At 50.2% G+C, this 19,925-nt stretch overlaps 1 protein-coding gene across 9 annotated transcripts in view; it reads left to right on the forward strand.

The window, feature by feature from the left end:
* RC3H1 (ring finger and CCCH-type domains 1) overlaps nucleotides 1–19,925 on the forward strand; it is an 828,931-nt gene that overhangs the window by 778,553 nt on the left and 30,453 nt on the right. For all 9 annotated transcript variants that reach the window (XM_086956761.1, XM_086956804.1, XM_086956790.1 and 6 more), the window contains one exon: nucleotides 5,140–5,246. In XM_086956761.1, coding sequence (XP_086812887.1) covers nucleotides 5,140–5,246 — 107 coding nt within the window. The remainder of the gene's footprint in view (nucleotides 1–5,139; nucleotides 5,247–19,925) is intronic.

A 19,925-nucleotide genomic window follows, 5' to 3' on the forward strand; every position in this document is an offset into this window, starting at 1 on the left:
GGATGACGTCGACCCCAGTTTCAGTCCGGGTCCGGCGTCGGACCGTCTCCGGCGTTGATGGGTGAGGCCTTCACCTACGACCCAGCTCCATCATTTTTACCTCTTTATCCTGGATGACGAGGAGAACTGGAGGGGTCTGAGGACCCTCTGGCACAGCAGTGCCAGTTGAGCCAGGACTTGGCAGAAGAGCTGAGGGAGGCCAGTGGTCTGGACTTCGCCCGACACTGGATTCGTCTCTCCTCCCTCCGTGGCTTCGGAGGAGGGGGCTGCTTACAGCGTGGTGTTGAACAGGGTGGCTAATGCCTTGGCCCTTGAGTTCCCTGTCGCAGCCTTGAGGACTAACCACCTCACTGAGGTGCTCAAACCGCAGGCAAGCTCCTCGGAGCCTCTACTGCCGTTTAACGAAGCCCTCACTGACGTTCTGATGGGTACCTGGTCCAAGCCCCCCACGAGCCTCCCTGTGGATCGGAGCCACCGCCCGGCTCTGGGCGACCACTGTTTCTGTTCGGACACCCCACCTCCAAGAGCCTGGTGATCCAGGCCTCTACGTCCCAGACCACATTCCCGACCGCTCCCCAGGATCGGGAATCCAAAAGGTATGATCAGTTTGGGAAGAAGCTGTTCTCCTCACTGATTTTGGGGCTGCGGTCTGTCAACACCGCCTGCCTTTTGGGCCATTACACCCACTCTCTGTGGGATACGGTTGCGGAGGTGCTGCCACAGTGCCCGGAGGAGGCCCGGACACGGCTCGCCCAAAACCTGGCGGAAGGGTGGGATGCAGCATGCTACTCGATCCGGTGTGGACTTGACTCCACGGACTCGCTGGGTAGGGCAATTGCAACGACAGTGGCGGTTCGCCGCCACGCCTGGCTGAGGTCTGCCAACTTTTCAGGGGATGTCCAGGCCACGCTCATAAGCATGCCTTTCGATGGCCGTCGCCTTTTTGGCGACAAAGCGGACAGTGCGCTGGAGCATTTCGAGGACTCCAGGGCTACGGCCAAGTCCTTGGGCCTAGGCCAACGCCAGCAAACTTCCGCATTTTGCCCCTTTTGTGGCCAAGGAAGGGGCACGCCCAGCCAGCCACAGGCCGCAGAACCAGTCTCAACGCGATCGCGGACATGGTTACTGCCGTGGCGGTGCCGGGGGACAACAGCAGGGTCAGTACACATCCGCTCCCGCAGCATGTGCCTCTAAGCCTTCCTAGTCCGGCATTTCATGCCCATTCGACGCCAGTGGGGGGCAGGTTTCGCTATCACCTCCTCCACTAGTACCATCACGTCGGACAGGTGGGTGCTGCAAATAGTCCGATGGGGCTACTCCCTCCCCTTCGAGTCGACCCCTCCAGCCATGCCACTGCAGTACCACCGCATGTCGGGGGATCACTTGCAACTTCTGCAGGAGGAAGTTACGACCCTCTTGGCCAAGGGGACCATCGAGCGCGTTCCTGGCCCAGAAGTAGGATGTGCTTGCTACTCCCACTACTTTCTGGTACCCAAGAAGGCCAAAGGAGGCCTACGCCCTACCTTGACCTACGGAGCGTCAACGGCTTCCTCCGGAGGGAGAAGTTCAAGATGCTGACTTTGGCTCAGGTCCTAGCTGCCCTGGACCCAGGAGACTGGATGGTAGCGTTGGACTTGCACGATGCGTATTTCCACATCCCCGTCCTGCTAGCCCACCGGCGCTACCTGCGATTCACGGTAGGCCACGAGCACTCTGTTTACCGTGCTCCCCTTCGGCCTTACCAGCGCCCCTCTGGTGTTCACGAAAGTGATGGCGGTGGTCGCAGCTCATCTGCGCAGATCAGGGGTTTCAGTCTTCTCCTATCTCGACGATTGGTTGTTGAAGGCGGGCCCGCCCCAAACGGTCGTCTTCCACCTCAAGACTACGGCCGACCTCCTGCTCTCTCTGGGGTTCTCCATCAACGTGCCACTTTGCCCCTCTCAGAAGCTCCTTTTCATCGGAGCGGTTCCGGACTCGGCGCAGTTTCAGGTTTATCCCCCCGAGCAGCGGGTTCGAGATATTCAGGCTCTGATTCCTATCTTTCAGCCTTTATCCCGAGTCTGTCAGGTTGACGCTGCTGTCCTCCTGCATCCTTCTGGTGCATCACGCCAGGTGGCGGATGCGGGCTCTGAAGTTTCAGTGGGCACAGCATCAAGGCAACCTGTCCGACCATGTCCTGATCTCGGAGGGCACTGCGAGTCAGTTGCAGTGATGGCTCACGACCCGCTATTTTGTCAGCAGCAGATCTCTCTCCCTACCCCAATCGGAGCACGTAGTGGTGACTAATGGCGTCCCTCCTGGGATGGGGGGGGCCACATGGGAGAGAGGGAGATCAGAGGCCTCTGGTCTCCGGCGGAGTCCCGGCTCCATATCAACCTTCTGGAGCTGCGTGCGATCCGACTTGCACTGAATGCATTCCTTCCCTCTGTCCGGGGAAGTGTAGTGCAGGTGTTCACGGACAACACCACTGCCATGTGGTACTGCTACAAACAAGGCGGGGTGGGGTCGTGGACTTTTTGCCAATAGGCTCTGCGCCTCTGGCAATGGCTGGAGCACCAGGGCGTCACCCTGGTGGTTCAACATCTGGCAGGTTCCCTGAACGCCAGGGCACACTAACTCAGCCGCCGGTGCATGATCGAACACTAATGTCGTCTGAACCCAGACGTGGCACGCGGTCTCTTTCAGCAGTGGAGAGAGCCTTGGTTAGATCTATTCGCCACTGAAAAGAAAGCGCAATGTCATCAGTTCTGTGCGTTAGAATTTCCAAGATGGCACTCGCTCGGTGACGCTTTTCGTCGCGAGTGGAGCTGCGGTCTGTTGTACGCCTTTCCACCTATACCACTTCTGCCCAGAGTGCTGAAGATCAGGGGAGACCAGGCCCAAGTCATCCTTGTGGCTCCGGACTGGGCACGAAGATACTGGTAGGAAGGGGTGGGAGCACACTGATTCACCTCCGAGCACAGTTCGCCCCTTAGCATTCTGGTCAATGTAGTTCATGGTACATGCAAACTTCAAATTTCACTGGAGTATTCCACCAAAGTTGGTGCAGGTTAGTGCTGTACATAGACACGTGTTTCTGGATATCATCTGCCATCAGTACAGATAAAAACGAATTTTATATGGGGTTGCTGAGCAGGCTGCCACAATCTTTTCAGGTCTCAGTACCTCTCAAAGGCGCACAGGTGCATCTCCACAAGCTCGTCAGCTCAATGGCTCAAGGGAGTATGAAGATACTGGTATCGCGAGCTTCTAAGCAGGTCAGTCGATCCCCTGATTCGTCTGCCTCTTCAGGAGGATCTTCTGTCGCAGCAACAGGGGACGGTCCTCCACCCGAACCTGTCCAGTCTCAACCTACATGCGTGGAGATTGAGCGACGATAGATGAGGCCATTTCACTTGCCTCCTGAAGTCTGTGATGTGATTCTGGCAGCCAGGCGCCCCTCCACAAAACTGGTATATGCCTGCAGGTGGAACAAATTTGTGGCATGGTGCACAGCAAAGGCTGTGGATCCTCTCTCTGCCCCCCCTTCAGAGGTTCTCCTCTTCCTTCATTATCTTGCCCAGCAGGGCTCTGCTCTGGGCACTATCAAGGGCTGCCTCTCGGCCATTTCAGCATTTTTAAGGCTTCCTGATCAGCCTTCTCTTTTCAAGTCCCCCTGTTGTAAATAGATTCTTGAAAGGCATCACACATGTTTCCTCCTGTTCCCTTTGTGATGCCTCAGTGGGTCTTGAATCTTGTTCTAACGTATCTGATGTGCGCTCCTTTTGAGCCACTTTATAACTGTCCTCTTCGTCTTTTGGCTCTTTAGACTGCATTTCTGGTTGCCATCACCTCTGCCAGGAGAGTGAGTGAGGTCCAGGCTCCATCTTCTAAACCTCCTTTCCTCTCTGTCCATCCGGACAAGGTTGTTCTAAGGATTCGTCCTTCTTTCCTGCCCAAGGTGGTCACAGCCTTTCATATCGGGCAGTCCATCACCCTGCCCACCTTCTATCCGCATCCCTCGAAAGAGGAAGAGAGGCTCCACCGTCTGGACCCAAAACGTGCGCTCTCATTCTATCAGGACCGCACACGCCAGTTCCGGGTGGACGACCAGCTCTTTGTTGGTTACGTGGGCGCAACGAAGGGACGGGTGGTGCACAAGCGAACCATCTCTCGGTGGGTCGTCTTGTGCATCAAGGTTTGCTACTCTTTGGGGAAAAAGGAGCCTCCTGTTGGGCTGCGTGCCCATTCCACTCTGGCAACGGCAGCTACTACTGCCCTGGGTCGGGGAGTTCCCTTGCAGGATATCTGCCAGGCAGCTACGTGGGCCTCGCTGCACATGTTTGCTAGTCATTACTGCCTGGACAGCCAAGTCCCGAGAGATGGCTTTTTCGGCTGTTCTGTTCTCCAGGACTTTCTGGTGTGATCTTGGTTTGCAGACCCACCACCGGGGTTGGTATTGCTGGGGTATCTATTCTAAGGTTAGGAATCTAACACTAACCTGTTTTTTTCAGATGCACAAGTTACTTACCTTTGGTAACGATATATCTGTAAGAAACAGTAATTAGTGTTAGATTCCTTACCGCCCCACCCATCCTCCCCGTTCTGCGAACCGATATCTAGGGTTAGGGACATCCCTTTCAGGGCCCTAGTTTCGTGGCACCAGTGTCGGTTTCTATCATGGCTCTGCGTTACTAGCGCGGAAAGCTATGTACAGAACTGACGTCAGCGTGCAAGGGCGGCGTCTAAGTACTCCGACGGTATCCCGGCGATCACGATGCCGGACGCGGAGCCGCAGACGACTCCTACCAATGCGTAGGGGTACTGCTGACGAAAACTTTCCGGATCCAGTTTGACTGCTGGGGATATTCTAAGGTAAGGAATCAAACTCGAACTACTGTTTGTTACAGATATATCGTTACCGAAGGTAAGTAACTTGTGCAACAGAGGCTAGTTCCATTTTGGGATTGGCAGAACTGTGAAGAGGGCTGAATATGAAATAATATCTTTCAGGATTTGAGTTTGTGCTTTTGAGGAAATTTGTCAGCACTTTGCCAATTCTTTGAGACTTTAGGAACTTCTAGGCTTTCACTTAAAAAGGACTTTGCAAAGGTTTTAAAATAACAGAAGGATCAATACTAGTTTCATGTTTTATTGCAGGAAAACCAGCCTCATGAAATCAAAAATAAAATGGGCAAGCAGTCTGAGAACGGTCAACTGGAGCCACAAAACAAAGCCCCTATCGAGGATCGCGCATTAACATTCAGGTATCTACTTTATCAAATGTAAGGTTTCTGAAATTCCATCCCACTTACCTTTCAGTCCTCTAGCTTTTTAAACACTGAGTGTGGTTTCCTTCTGAAAATGATGTTGGTTGTGAAAGCTCCTATTTAGACTTTGTTTTGAGGCGTTACGTTGCAATTCTTTTCCTGCACATGGCCAAATGAGTGACTGACCAAAATAGTTCAGGACAAGTTCCTACTAGGCTGCTTATAGTTTTATTTATACTAAAAGATGTATACAACTTATTGGAAAAATAGGTTGAAGGGCTAACAGTTCATAAATATTGTAGCTGTGGTCAGGCAAGTCTTCTGGGCAATTGCTCCTCTGCCCTTGCTTGTTGTCGGTGTTGGAGGAAGCCTAGCAACGATCATAGTTTAACTGAAGGTTGCGTTACTCAATGATATGCAGAGTAGTTATTTGTATTCTGCATACTATCCTTTATTTGCAAATTAGAAAAATAGCCAGTATCTTATATGTGTGTGTGTAGGCGTCAGAAACAAATAATTCAGTTCAGTAAGTTTTTAAATATAGATTCTTTTCACTTTAATAAGCGGAGACTGTGCAACAAGCAGGTATAGAACAGCGACGTACAAGGCCAATCTAGATGAGTTAAAGTGAATGGCAGGCAAGATCCAAGGCTGCACCAGCAATACTCCAGCAGACTAGGGGGCCGGGTGCCTTGTGCAAAACAGTGATCTTGAATGGAGATCAGTCACTGCAGAAAGAGGCAACAAGCTCTGGCCAGGAGGCTAGTCGAGCTCAACCAGCAAGTGGACTCAGGCCTTGTAATGCTTGGGGATGGGAGGACATATTTGTCCTCTTCTCCAAGGCCCAGGGGCGATGAGTGCAGGGGTGTCCTTAAGTTATGGGTTTTTCCTTACCGGAGCAGTCGCGGTTGAGCGAGCCTGCTTGCAGAGGCTGCATGTGACTAGGAGTCAAGAAGTGGTGAAACCACAATGCACTTGAGCCCTGGAGGGCTGGGGCAACCTTGTTGACACCAGTGGGCCACTTCAACTCTGGCCTGAGGCGACGGGTGCAGTGGTGACTTCGGGTGTCTGGTTTTGGTGGTTTCGGAGACCTCAGTGTCTTCTCTTTGGAGTTTCTGCAGAACAGGTCCGCTGTTCATGGAAGGTTTTGAGTCTTTTTCTAAGTCAGGCATTCCTCCCATGTTTCTGGAGCCAGCAGCTGCAGGACGAGTTTCCTTTGGCGCAGTTTCAACAAGGGATACAGACAGGCCGGCGGGGCTGGTACCAGGTCAGCTGCTCCTTCTCTCCTCTCTACTTTTGTGCCTCTTCTTTGTCCTCTCTCCTTTGGTCATCAGGGTTTGCCTCTCTAATGTCAGGGGCTGCCCTAAATACTGAATTTAATGTAGTGTAGTAGCCAATGGGCTACTGACCCTTACGGTCACTACGCCCCCTATATGACCACTTCCTATGGGAAGTGGGCATAACCCTAAATATGCCATCCCAAAGCTGGCTACTTCTGAAAAATCGTGTCCACTTCACAGTAGGCTGCCTTAAGGGTGGTACAAGCCTGGTGGTGACATGCTTACACTACTAGCTGATTTTCCCACCTGTTCAGGTGCCAAGGGGGCCCTGGAAAAAGGGGTTGGCTTCCTTTCCTGCGAAGGACAGCCAGATCCTTATTTCAAAGGCAGCATCCCTTTGAGGCTTGCTGCCCACAGAAGGCTAAACAGCAGTTAATCTTGTGGGTAGGGGGGTTGTTACACTCTCTTCCTGGACAGGTTTTTGTTCTGGGTCTCCTGAGAGCAGAGGCTCTCACCCTAGGAGGTCAGAAGAGTGTTTCGGGTGGCAGGCTGGCAGACACAAGTCAGCATGGACACCAAAGGATTGTAGGTTTTCAGGAGGCAGCTCTGAAGTGCCCTCTGGGTGCATGTAATGGTAAATCCAACACTGGCATAATCCCTGTTTCCAATGAAGCCATCGTGTAGCTGGGGAACTTGTTTTCACCAGTGCTGAGCACATGTTTTAAAATGGCTTTCCTGGTCACTTGTACTGGAAGTAATAGGACTGACCAGCACAGGGGCGTATCTGCTCATGCAGGTATACACTCACATGTAATATTTAGCTTCCTGCCTTAGGACTGCCGGGCCAGCTGTATGTGTGGCTTACAAGTATTACATGCAGTGTTAGGATACAACAAAATACACAAGATGTGTTAGGGTACAAGGCACATAAGAACGTGACATGTTGTGTTTTCACTTTTCTCTCCACTGAGACATGCAGCCTGCGATAGCAGCCATGCGTCTCCTTGGTGAGGGGTGCCTTAGGGTGGCACAATTTGTGCTGCTTGCCACCCTAGGGACCTTCTTTAGTACTTCAGGCCATAGGTACCAGTGGTACCATTTACTTGGGGCTTACAAAGAGTGCTAAAGGTTTTGTGGAACAATTGAAGATTTGTTTTTGGAAAGAACACTGGTACTGGGGCCCTGGTTAGCAGGAAACAAGTACACTTCAGTCAAAGTTAAATCACATTCCAGTCAAAAAGTAGGGGGTAATTCAACAAAATCCCAGTTTCCTACAATAAGTACCAGAGAGAACTCAGGACCTAATTAATACAATTCCCAAGACCACTCCTTAGAGTGGGGAAACAGACTGGCAGTAAGGGATCTGAGGATAAACCGAGTGTACACAAATGTTTTACCAAATGTAATAACATGTTCTATTGCAGAATACTACCTGCAGAGTTCCCACCTTTGAATCAGTACCCAAGTTCAATTTGGAGGATATGAGGAGAAGATTACACTAAAAGGTCTGACAACACAAATCTGGAAAAATTATATTCCTCTGCAGACTTGAGAATCAAGGTTGTAGTGCCTAGTGAAAGTGGGGGTCAAAATCCTTGTTGTAACCTTAAAACTGTCTACAACAGCACCTCCCCTGGACAATGCCAAGGAGGCTTCTCTTGCTCTGATGGAATGTACTTTGATGCTCTGAAGTGTTTCAATCTTGACCAAACACTAACACAGCTGGATGCTGAGGACTACACAGCATAAAAGCATCCTCTTCTGGAACATCCCTTCTTGATTCTTGCAAAACCTAGGATTCTGACTGCTTCTGATGTGTCATAAATGTCTGCCTTTGTGAAGTGTTTTTTCAAGGCATCCCCTCTGATTTCTGTGTATTTTGTGTTAAGCACCACATCTTTTTAGACATTGTATTACTTTATTCGCTGTGACACACAGTACAGGCCATGGTTGAAACAACTTTCGCAAACCTGCAGACTTTGCTGAGTTGGACTTTTCCCTCTCTCATAACAAATCCTACCTTATGCCTTGACAAACCATGTTGTTTTTCAGCATGTAATATCTTCCAGTTTCACTTTCTGTGCATTTTTCCGCATCTGGTTGGGTCCGAAAGTGCTGGATTGCAAAAACATTTTCCACTCTGTTGATGCCGACATAGGTGGAGCCTGTATGATGTCATTGTGACATCAAATGTAAGCCCACAATGCCTATAATGTAACCTCCATTTTAATTTCATTTTTGCTCCTATTAGTTTTATATGCACAGAGTGAGCGTCTGAAAACTATTCTAGAAAAAATCAGGGATCTTGCTGAGCTGCCGCGTAGATCGAGAACGAACATCCAGTATATATCTTCTGCCTTACTAGGTATCAGACGTCCTCAGATTGCTATGCAGGTTTGCTATTAAATCCAAAAACTCTGGTATTTAGAGACAAGGTCTTACTTGCTCACTGGACAGCTGTGTGCATGTTGGAAAAATAGAACTGAAAAGTCAGTAGTGAAATGCTCAGTCCAAGGAGTAGATTGACTTCTCGGAGGAGGCTGATCTCACTGCTGCTGATGCTTGGAGCGAATGCCCGACACTCAAACATCGAATACCACACTGGAGTTTGAAAGTCTAGCTCTCAAAAACATCAAACCCTAAACTTACAATGCCCCAAAGTAAAAAGCTTTGAGATCTGCCAAAAAATGAGGTAATCCAAGCTTCCAATAAAAATACCAAAGTCAAAAGCATCAAGTAAACATGTTGGATTGCTCAATCAGAAGCCCTCTACATCAAGAAAATCTTCAGCCTCAGGGGTTCCAGATACCTTCTATCATACTAGGTTCAAAGACCAGGTCACCAGGAAGCTTCTAAAAGTTATCTGCGCCAACTTCAGGACAATCACTTTTGAAAGGAGATTTAGCCAGCCTTGAAGAATAAACCTCAGGCGAGCAAAACTAGTTAAGTACAGTCAAGATAAATTAAGGGGGAACTCAAATTAATTAATAAAATGAAGTTTTCTCAAGGAATCTATGGCAGCACATACGATACCTAAGCCACTGCCGGTCAAAAACCTAGACTGGACTTGGCGCCTCCTAGAGGTAGTGAGTCACAAAAAGCCAAACGGATAGCGATGGGGAGAATGAACTCCATCACACACATGAAGAGGCAGATGCAGAAGAAATGGTGTCCAACATAAATGAGAAAGAAGAGACTTTAGAAATAGACACACCACAGGGGGACATGGCCATATAGCATTTGTGGGCATACTTACCTGATATTTCTGTACATAATGGGGTTAAGAGGACAGCAGACACATTTGGAGCTCCAAATGTTGCTTGAGAATGACACACGCTTCCTTTGAGAGGCCTTTAGTCTAGTATATCAATGTTTCCTATGCTCCTTGCTGTCCTGCAGGAGGATACTTAGGCTTTTAAGAGACCAATAACTGCTAATTTGGATGATGCCTTTGATGATGCCTTAAATGATGCCTTAAATGATGTCTCCATTGAAATAGAGAAGGCACGGAAGAACTTATGGCCCATTTTTCGGAGAAATATTAGAAGAGAGCTAAGGCAGTGATAGAAAACAAATGTCTAAAATCATCAGAGGAATCGGCAGATGCAGCAGGTAGACAGCTGTCCCAATGCACTCTGCTACGGAGGGACTCGAAAAATCCAACAAATAGTACTAGTCCTGCAGGTTTAGTACCTTGAAAGATCTCCTCAACCGAACAGCAACCTACTTGACCTCCTTCTCTGAAAGCAGAGCAAATGTGACAAGATAACAAGATTTAAGGGCAACTTTATTGCTCATTAACTTTGAGAGCAATAAAAAATGCCTTTAAATCTTACCTTGTCATCTTTGCTCTGTTTTAATTTACAGAGGACAAAAGATCATTTGTCTTCCTACTCGCCAGAAAGGGCGAGTAGGACCTAAAAACAGCTTGCCCCCGTTAAATTTAGCTCGCATATGCGAGCAGTCGAGTGGATTTTGCGAGCCCTGCTCTTGCATGCGCATCTCGTGTTTAAGCTTTGAAGTATATCAGTTCAGTTAAAATTATTTTTTTCGGCCAACAGGGCCATAAAAGTAGGAGCATTGTAAAACGAGCATTAAAAATGCAATAGGTCTCCTCCTTTATTAAGTTAAAGCCATTTGTTTTGCTATACAATACCATTAGCAAAGCAAATGGCTTTCACTTAATCAAAGGCGAGACCTATTGCATTTTCAATGCAAGTAACCTCCCGTTTCACTGTAACTCTTTTTGCTCTAATTCTTTCTCTGCTCCCGTTTCTCACAAGCACTTTCTTTTTTTCACTTACACAGGCACACAAGATTGCTATGGTGTTTAAGGTACCTATCGCCAGTTAGAACGTTGTATGGTTTTTGTTAGGGAGATGTGGCATAATGGCCAGAGCTGCCAGCTTTGGCATGGGGAAGCAGGTTTAAGTTTGATTTTGCCAGAATCGCTGGACCTACAAGGGTGGGATGAAGGACAATCGCAGGATGTGGAAGGTGGTGGAAGAAAGAGGCATGAAATGGAATCAGAATATATTGGCAGCCCCCAAGCATTGGACTCGCTAGTGACATTTCCCTCAGGAAAACTTTTGTGCACTAATTATCATTTTTACAAATTAAGCATGGCTGGTCCTGCACAGTTTTCAGTTTATGTAGGTGGCGTTAAGACCTTTGTGTAGTGGGGCAAGTCACCCGGGCCCCAGCGTCCTAGTCTTTTCTGAAAGCTCGAGAGAAACGCCCCCTCCTGACCCCACAGGAATACTCAAGGAACAAGGGTTTGGCAGATGTATGTGGAGCAGGAGAGATTTGTACTGCTGTGTCCCGCTCTCTTCGAGACCTGTCTGTAAGTTGGATTCCTTTATTACCAGCTGTCAATGAAGCACCCATCACCCCTTTCCACGCGGAAGCAAGCATCAGTTCGAGGCATGTGGGCTGCTGAATTCATATCTGTGCATAGATCGCCACCTAGTGTTGGGTCCGGATGATTGCACATTGTTGTCCTGGAAGAGTCTTCGAAGTATCACGAGATAGGTGGCTCCTCCCCTGGACTACAGTGCGCATGGGCATCGCCTCCATCCCCAGATTGTTTTTTTCCGCCATTGGGTTCGGATGTGTTTCGGTTCCCTCTGTCGGAACCGATAGTTGTTCTATTTCTACTCGAGACCAAAAGGTCTTTAGGCTGGGCGTCGGTATAGTTGCGTGCGGGTTTTCTTTCTGACTCTCAGCTCCGATTTCTTGCTGCCCTTCCACGTGCCTTCGGCGCGGACGGGCCTACATTACACCTCTAGCCATGGAGCGGACTCCATTTAAAAAGTGTCCGCTGTGCCACTCAAAATATTCGCACCTCGACGTGCACCCTGTGTGCAATACCTGCTTGTCGCCGGATCACCGCGAGGACACCTGCATGGCGTGTTCGAAATTCCGGAGCAAGAAGACATTGAAAATTCGCCGGGCCAATCGACTCCAGGCTCAACTATCGGCTGCGGCGCCCCCTCCAGAAGACATTTTCCAGGAATCTGTCGAGGTAGAAGACGACGCGCAAGACTCGGACTCCGGTCCCGTGTACGATGAGGAGACCTACGACGCGGGTGAGGAGGACTTTGACGAAGTCTCCGACGAGGTAGGGGACGACGATCAGGCTTGTGCCACGATGGGGGATAGCTCAGAGGAGGAGCATCCCCAACCAGACTCAGGGGTTATACCCCTTCAGACGGCCCAGGTCGAGGGATCGCCTTCGGGCCTTACCCAAGATCTCACTATAAGTCCTACGTCCCCGCCTCCGGGCCCGGTCACGGACATTTCGGAACCATCACTTCAGTTGATAAAACCGAAAGTGAAGCCAACTGGTCACGCGCCATCGGATCCGAAACCGAAACCGAAAGTGGCGCAGGTGATGAAGGTTCTGGAGGCGTCAAATACAAAGGCATCCAAAATGGCCGACCAGAAGCGTCGCGCCAAAATGGCCGACCCGAAAACATCCGGGTCGGCGCCGAAGGCGAAGATCTCAGATGCGGCTGCATCGGCGCCGAAAGGGGTCGTGGACCCGAAGACGGCTCCGAAGAAACGTCAGGGCGACGACGCCGATGGGCATGGGCCGCCGGCACCGAAGAAAGTGCCCTCTGTCGTTGTGGATCTCGAGGATGAGGATTCGCTCGAGCCAGTCCAGCCCTCTCCAGCCTTCACAAAGAAGGTGGCGGAATCCTTGCAGCGGATTCGAAAAGCCGGGGTGGTTCCCGCTCAGGACACTGTGGCGCCTCAGACTACCGCGGGCCACAAGCCTATCCGTTTCACTCTCCCGCCCAAGTCGGCGCCGAAGGCCTTCGCGCCGAAGCCGGGCGGACCCGCTAAGGAACCATTGGCACCCAAAGCTGCCTCAGCGGTGCCAAAGCCTCGACTCCAGTCACTTGCGGTCGAGGAACGTCGTGCGGTGTTCATCGACGCCAACACTGGAAAACTGTCGCTCCTCAAGAGGAAGATCACGACGGAGCCGGCGTTGGAACCCTTTAAGATCCCTCTTAAAAACAAAAAGGACTCTGCGGGATCTTCGGCTATGGTGGAACCAGTGTCCCCCCAGGCCCTGGGGCACTCGCCGGCGCATTCAGTCGCAGTCGATGCCGACGAGGAGGATGCCGAGTACACCTATCCGGCGTACTCGGATCCGGAGGAGGAGCCTGTGCCCTGGACCACCGGGGCCGACAACGAGGACCCGCAGTCGGGTCAGGACACTCAGCTTTTCGCCGCCAAGACGTCCCCTACAGAAGACTCGGCGGCCTTCAATGCACTGATAGAGAGAGCTGCGGCCAACCACGACGTCGAACTACACTCCGACCCCGTGGATGTGGACTTCTTGTTCGACACCTTCTCGGTGGCTGAAAAGTCGGTCAAAACGCTGCCGATGCTTAAGGGGGTGCTCAAGCATGCCGCAGAGGTCTTCAGGGAACCCACACGGGCGCGTGTGGTCAACCCTCGGATCGACAGGAAATATCGGGCAGCACCCACAGATCCAACGTATATCAAGGGACACTTGCCATTGGACTCCTTGGTCGTTTCCAACGCTCGGAAGAGGGCAAACTCTCAAACAACTGGTGACGCTCCTCCCCCAGATAAAGAGTCGAAAATCTTTGAAGCCTCAGGCAAAAGGATCGCTGCACAGGCAGCTAACATCTGGAAGATTTCTAACACCCAAGCCCTGCTCGCACGTTATGATAGGGCACATTATGACACACTTGAGGCCATCCTACAACACCTACCTGACCAATACAAGGAGGCAGGGGAGATGCTTATTCAGGAGGGTAAACTCATTACTAACGCATCCATCAAATGTGCACTGGATGTGGCAGACACGGCCTCCAGGGCTATCAATACAAGCGTGTTGCTTAGACGCCATGCCTGGCTTAGGATTTCGGGGTTCAAACCCGACATCCAGACTACTATACTAAACCAAACAGTCAATCCTGACCATCTGTTTGGCCCTGAGGTGGATGCCTCCCTGGAAAAAATGAAAAAAGACCAGGAAACTGGCAAGTCAATGGGGGCTTTACAAAGTCAGCAGTTTCGGGGTGGCTCCTTTCGCCGCTCAAATTCAAAAGGCACCTCAAGAGGACAGGCATCCCAATCCACGCAATATTACAAGGGTAACACCCAAGCCTCGTTTAACAACAAGGGCAGAGGTGGTTACAGAGGCAATAATGTCAAGGGCAGGGGACGTGGAAACAATGGCTCCAGGTCCACCACCACCAACAAGCAGTGACGTCTTGTCACTGCCCCCCGACCACACAACACCAGTCGGGGGGAGACTCCAGCAGTTCCTGCCGGCGTGGGAGTCCATCACCACAGACAGGTGGGTGAGGTCTCTTATCCAGTACGGGTACTGTCTAGAGCTTACGTCCATTCCACCGGACATACCACCAAGAAACCGTCCTATGTCCAGCGAGCACTTGACCTTGTTGCAGCAAGAAGCTCTACTCATGCTGCAAAAAGGGGCGATAGAGCTCGTTCCATTGCAAGAACAGGGAACAGGGGTTTACTCCCTCTATTTTCTCATCCCCAAAAAGGACGGGTCCCTCAGACCGATCCTGGACCTCAGGCCCCTGAACTGGTACATCCTCTCGGAGCACTTCCATATGCTCACGTTGCAGCAGGTGCTTCCCCTGCTTCAACAGGGGGACTTCCTGGCTACACTGGATCTGAAGGATGCATATTTTCATATCCCCCTGCATCCTTCACACAGGAAGTATCTCAGATTCACAATCTTAAACCAGCATTACCAGTTCAAGGTTCTGCCGTTCGGGGTCACCACAGCACCAAGGGTATTTACAAAATGCCTGGCGACCGTGGCGGCGCATCTCCGTCGCCAGCACGTCCACGTCTTTCCCTACCTGGACGACTGGCTCATTCAAGCAAGGACAGAACAGCAGTGCGTCGACCACGTGTCACGCACCATTCATCTCCTGCACGATCTGGGATTCTCTCTGAACTACCCAAAGTCCCATCTCCAGCCCGCCCACGTGCGACAGTATCTGGGCGCGACAATCGACACTGGCAGCCACTGCGCAGCCAAATTCAGTGAGAATCGCCAGTATCCAGGCGCTGATCCAACGATTCAGACCCCAACACTCGCTTCCAGCGAGGGTGTTCATGCAGTTGATAGGCATGATGGCCTCCTGCATCTCCATTGTCCCGCACGCGAGACTACATATGCGTCCGCTTCAGGAGTGCCTGGCACGTCAGTGGACTCAGGCTCATGGGCAACTGACAGACCTAGTGTTGGTGAGCGGTCGGGCGTACAACTCTCTGCATTGGTGGAATCCACTAAACCTTTGCAAGGGCCGACCATTCCAAGAGCCTGTCCCACAGATTATCCTGACAACGGACGCCTCTCTCCAGGGATGGGGAGCGCATGTACTCCATTACACTGTGCAAGGACTATGGACGCTACAGCAACGGAAGATGCACATCAATGTGTTGGAACTGATGGCAATCTTCATGGCCTTAAAGGCGTTCAAAGTACATCTGTGCAACAAAGTCGTGTTGATCCGGACGGACAACATGACAGCCATGTACTACATTCTGAAACAGGGAGGCACACACTCTCCACAGCTGTCTCATCTGGCTCAGAGCATGTGGAAGTGGGCCATTCAGAGGAACATCTTCCTCATGGCAGAGCATCTCCCGGGCAAAGACAATCAAATGGCGGACCTGCTCAGCAGGCACAGCCATCAGATGCACGAGTGGGAGATACATCCATCAGTACTCCAACCGTACTTCCAAAGGTGGGGTCATCCAGAGATAGACCTATTCGCCACAAAGGAGAACGCAAAATGCCAAAGCTTCGCCGCCAGGTTCCCACACCCGCAATCACAGGGCAATGCGATGTGGATGAACTGGTCAGGCAGATTTGCGTACGCTTTTCCCCCAGCACCTCTGATACCGCTGGTGGCACGCAAGCTCAGGCAGCACTCGATGACTCTCATCCTGGTTGCTCCAACGTGGGCTCGCCAACCATGGTACACCACGTTTCTCGAACTCTCCGTGGTACCGCATCAAAGGCTTCATCTCACTCCCAGCCTTCTGACGCAGAGCCATGGCGACATTCAGCACCCAGATCCGCAACAGCTCAACCTGGCGATCTGGCTCCTGAAGTCCTAGAGTTTGGCTACCTCAATCTTCCTCCCGATTGCATGGACATCATTCGGGAGGCAAGGAAGCCCACTACTAGAGCTTGTTATGCGGCTAAATGGAAGAGGTTTGTCATCTACTGTGCTAACCACGATATTGACCCGCTAGATGCTTCCATTCAAAACATCATCTGTTACCTTTTTCACCTGTATCGATGCAATCTAGCGTACTCTTCCATCCGCATTCACCTGTCTGCTATGGCAGCATACCTCCAGAATAGGCAGCACCTGTCACTCTTTAAGGTCCCTGCTATCAAGGCCTTTCTGGAAGGACTCAAAAGGGTCATTCCACCAAGGACCCCACCAGCTCCAGAATGGAACCTCAATGTGGTTCTTACGAGGCTGATGGGTCCTCCCTTTGAGCCACTGCACTCTTGTGAGCTTCAGTTTCTGACTTGGAAGGTTGCGTTCTTAGTAGCAATTACATCGCTACGGAGGGTTAGCGAGCTGCAGGCGCTCACCATCCAAGAACCTTTCTTCCAAGTACATGCTAACAGGGTGGTGCTCCGCACTAACCCTAAATTCCTACCCAAAGTGGTATCACAATTCCACATGAATCAAACAATTGAATTGCCGGTGTTTTTCCAAAACCCAGAGACGCTGGCGGAGCGCATGCTCCATACCCTTGATGTGAAACGGGCTTTAATGTACTATGTAGACAGGACGAAAGATTTCCGCAAAACCAAACAACTTTTTGTTGCTTTTGCCACACACCACAAAGGAAACGCTATCTCCAAAGCGGGGATTGCTAGATGGATAGTAAAGTGCATTCAGATCTGTTACGCTAAAGCTAAGCGCACTCTCACTATCCCACCGAGGGCCCACTCCACCAGGAAGTTAGGGGCCTCTATGGCTTTCCTAGGTAACATTCCCTTAGAAGATATCTGTAGAGCAGCCACATGGTCTACCACACATACTTTCACTAAACACTACTGTGTAGACGTGCATTCCAAACAGCAGGCAGCTGTTGGTCAGGCTGTTCTAAAAACGCTTTTTCAAACTGCTGCAGCTGGCACGGGCGACCGCCGATAATGGAGGGACTGCTATGTATTCTATGCACAGATATGAATTCAGCAGCCCACATGCCTCGAACTGCAAATGCTACTTACCAGTATGCATCTGTTCTTGGCATGTAGGGCTGCTGACATTCATATCGCCCACCCTCCTCCCCGGCGCCTGTAGCAGCTGCAGTGTTCATTCATATATACACATATGCTCATAGCATGGCCATCACTCACATTCTTCACTCCATCTCTGCCAATGGCTAAAAACAATCTGGGGATGGAGGCGATGCCCATGCGCACTGTAGTCCAGGGGAGGAGCCACCTATCTCGTGATACTTCGAAGACTCTTCCAGGACAACAATGTGCAATCATCCGGACCCAACACTAGGTGGCGATCTATGCACAGATATGAATGTCAGCAGCCCTACATGCCAAGAACAGATGCATACTGGTAAGTAGCATTTGCATTACTCCACAATAGGGCAGAATGCGCGGTGCACAGGTGCTGCCGTGGTAGGTTCTTCTTGAATGCAAAGACATGCGCAAAAACGTGGTGTGCGTGTTACGGAACTACATTGCATGTGCTAATAAAATTCTTGCATTTCTGCCATTCCTTGGGCTCAGAGTGGCTTTTATGTTTTCGGGGAAGTATTATGTGGTATGGCGTTTGTTTGCTGCTACCCTGCCACTGCCGTTGTGCTACGTGCAGCCTTCACAAGAGCTTTGCAAGGTCACCAACCATTCAAATTGGCGTGTTGTTCATACAGCCGGTCCGTTTTGGGAGTGCTGCTGAATTCTTTCTCGTGCACAGTTTTAGTGTCTTAGGCAAATGAGTTGAAACGTGACTCACATTCGTTGATCTGGTTTATGGAAGCTCCAACTTATGTTCTCAACCTTAGGGCGTATCTTCAGGGCAGAAAAGCAATGTAAAGAGCCCGGAGGCACCGGCCGCCTCCCCTGGCACCGGCCATTTAATGGGCATGCGCACCCGCGGGCCCAAAGATCAGTCAATAGCAGCTGACTGCATATGGACGTTGCCAATCCCGCCAGGACGCTCCGCAGCCTGGCCCCCTCCCCTGGAGGCGTGCCCAGCAGAAAAACAGAAGCCAGAGGAGACACCATCACCCCAGCCACAAGCATACTCCCACAAGCTGGCCGTGAAAGCGATCGCGAAAGCCAACCTGATTAAGAGCACACACGAAGCGGCATTTTCGTTGCTATGACAACGAAAGCATTGCAAGATGGTGTGGGACTGTCCACAGTCCCTACGGACACGCGCATGCTGTTTGCAATGGACAAATGTTTGCGAGAGCATCCATCCTTGTCCATTGCAGACGCGTGCATGAGAGCCCTTGCAGAATTGATTCCAAAAGGTTCTCGCAATGGTGAGTACAGTGCATGCTCTTCTTTCGCCAGGCGAGACCTAAACATACAATTTATAATACATTCAAATTACATCATCAGTAAAACAAATCCAAGGTCAAAATCCATACAAACATTATATAAAAAGGGAGCAATTAATTCATATTTGTGTTAAGATTGCCTTAAAAGATATATAAAAATGTGCCTCTCATTTATAGAAGGAAGTACCATTATGTCAAATAATTAGTGAGAGAGGCCGAAGAGTGCAGTATCGTAGTATGATGTAGGCCATTCAAGTGGCATAACGGTGTAAGGCGTTACTTCGAATCACGCACATTGCATCCGGAAACCTAGATATGGAAATTACTAAAACTGGGTGAGAGTTCGATCTAAGGATGTGTAAATCCTCATGGTGGGTACGTACTCTGAGTAGTCTGCATGCCAGTGCAAATCAGTTCTGACAAGGTGATATATAGCCTGGACAGACAAACAATACGTGGGAGATACTCTCTTTTGCAAGATTGCAGGTGGGACAACAGTTGTCTCCTTTGCAAACCAATCCAGAAGTGAACATTCTTAGTGGTACATTTCCTATTAGAAACAAATAATAGTTTCCGATATAAGGCAGTGGTCATCAGATCCCAAAATGTCTCAAACCCCCTTGCAGAATTGATTTCTGTGTATTCACTGGCCAATCTAGAGCTGACGACTCTCCGCGATTCCTCAGCCATCACATATGCTCAATATTTCTTTTTCAGTGCAGCCTTTGTTGGGAAAGCAGTTCTGGCCGGGCAATCAAGTTGTGCAGCCCTCAAGAGTACAGTTGTAATTTCAAGTTCCTAAATAAAGGGATTTTGCTAAAATGATCAGCCTTCCTAACATGCTTGACACTATAAACATGAGCGAGCTCGGGGGTAGTCCAAAGTCGTCTCCAGAAAAGCAGAGGCCATAAACAGATTTTATATGCCCCCCCTGTGACCCCAAAATCACTAAACAGTGGATATAAAGGAGTGCTGGATGGAAGGGAGACCAGGTTCCTAATGAATTTGCTCTCAGCTTTTATCAAATCCTCATATTTAGAATACCCCCACAGTTCTGCACCATATATGCTCAACCTAAAGCCTTTGCCTCAGATCTTCAAAGCTGGTCAGATAGTGCGCGTCATGGAGAGTTCCTGGAGTATCACCCCCGAAATCTACTTGAGTTTAGTGGTTGCCTTACTTATATGGAGGTGCCAGGACATGCCCTCTGCAAATGTAACCCCTATATATGCAAAAGAGTCCACCATCTCAAGTGAATCACCCCCTAGACATAACCTACCTTTGTAGGATCTGTACTGGTTACAAAACATCA

The sequence above is a fragment of the Lissotriton vulgaris genome, chromosome 1_1, assembly GCF_964263255.1.
Source record: "Lissotriton vulgaris chromosome 1_1, aLisVul1.2, whole genome shotgun sequence".
Classification (NCBI taxonomy): domain Eukaryota; kingdom Metazoa; phylum Chordata; class Amphibia; order Caudata; family Salamandridae; genus Lissotriton; species Lissotriton vulgaris.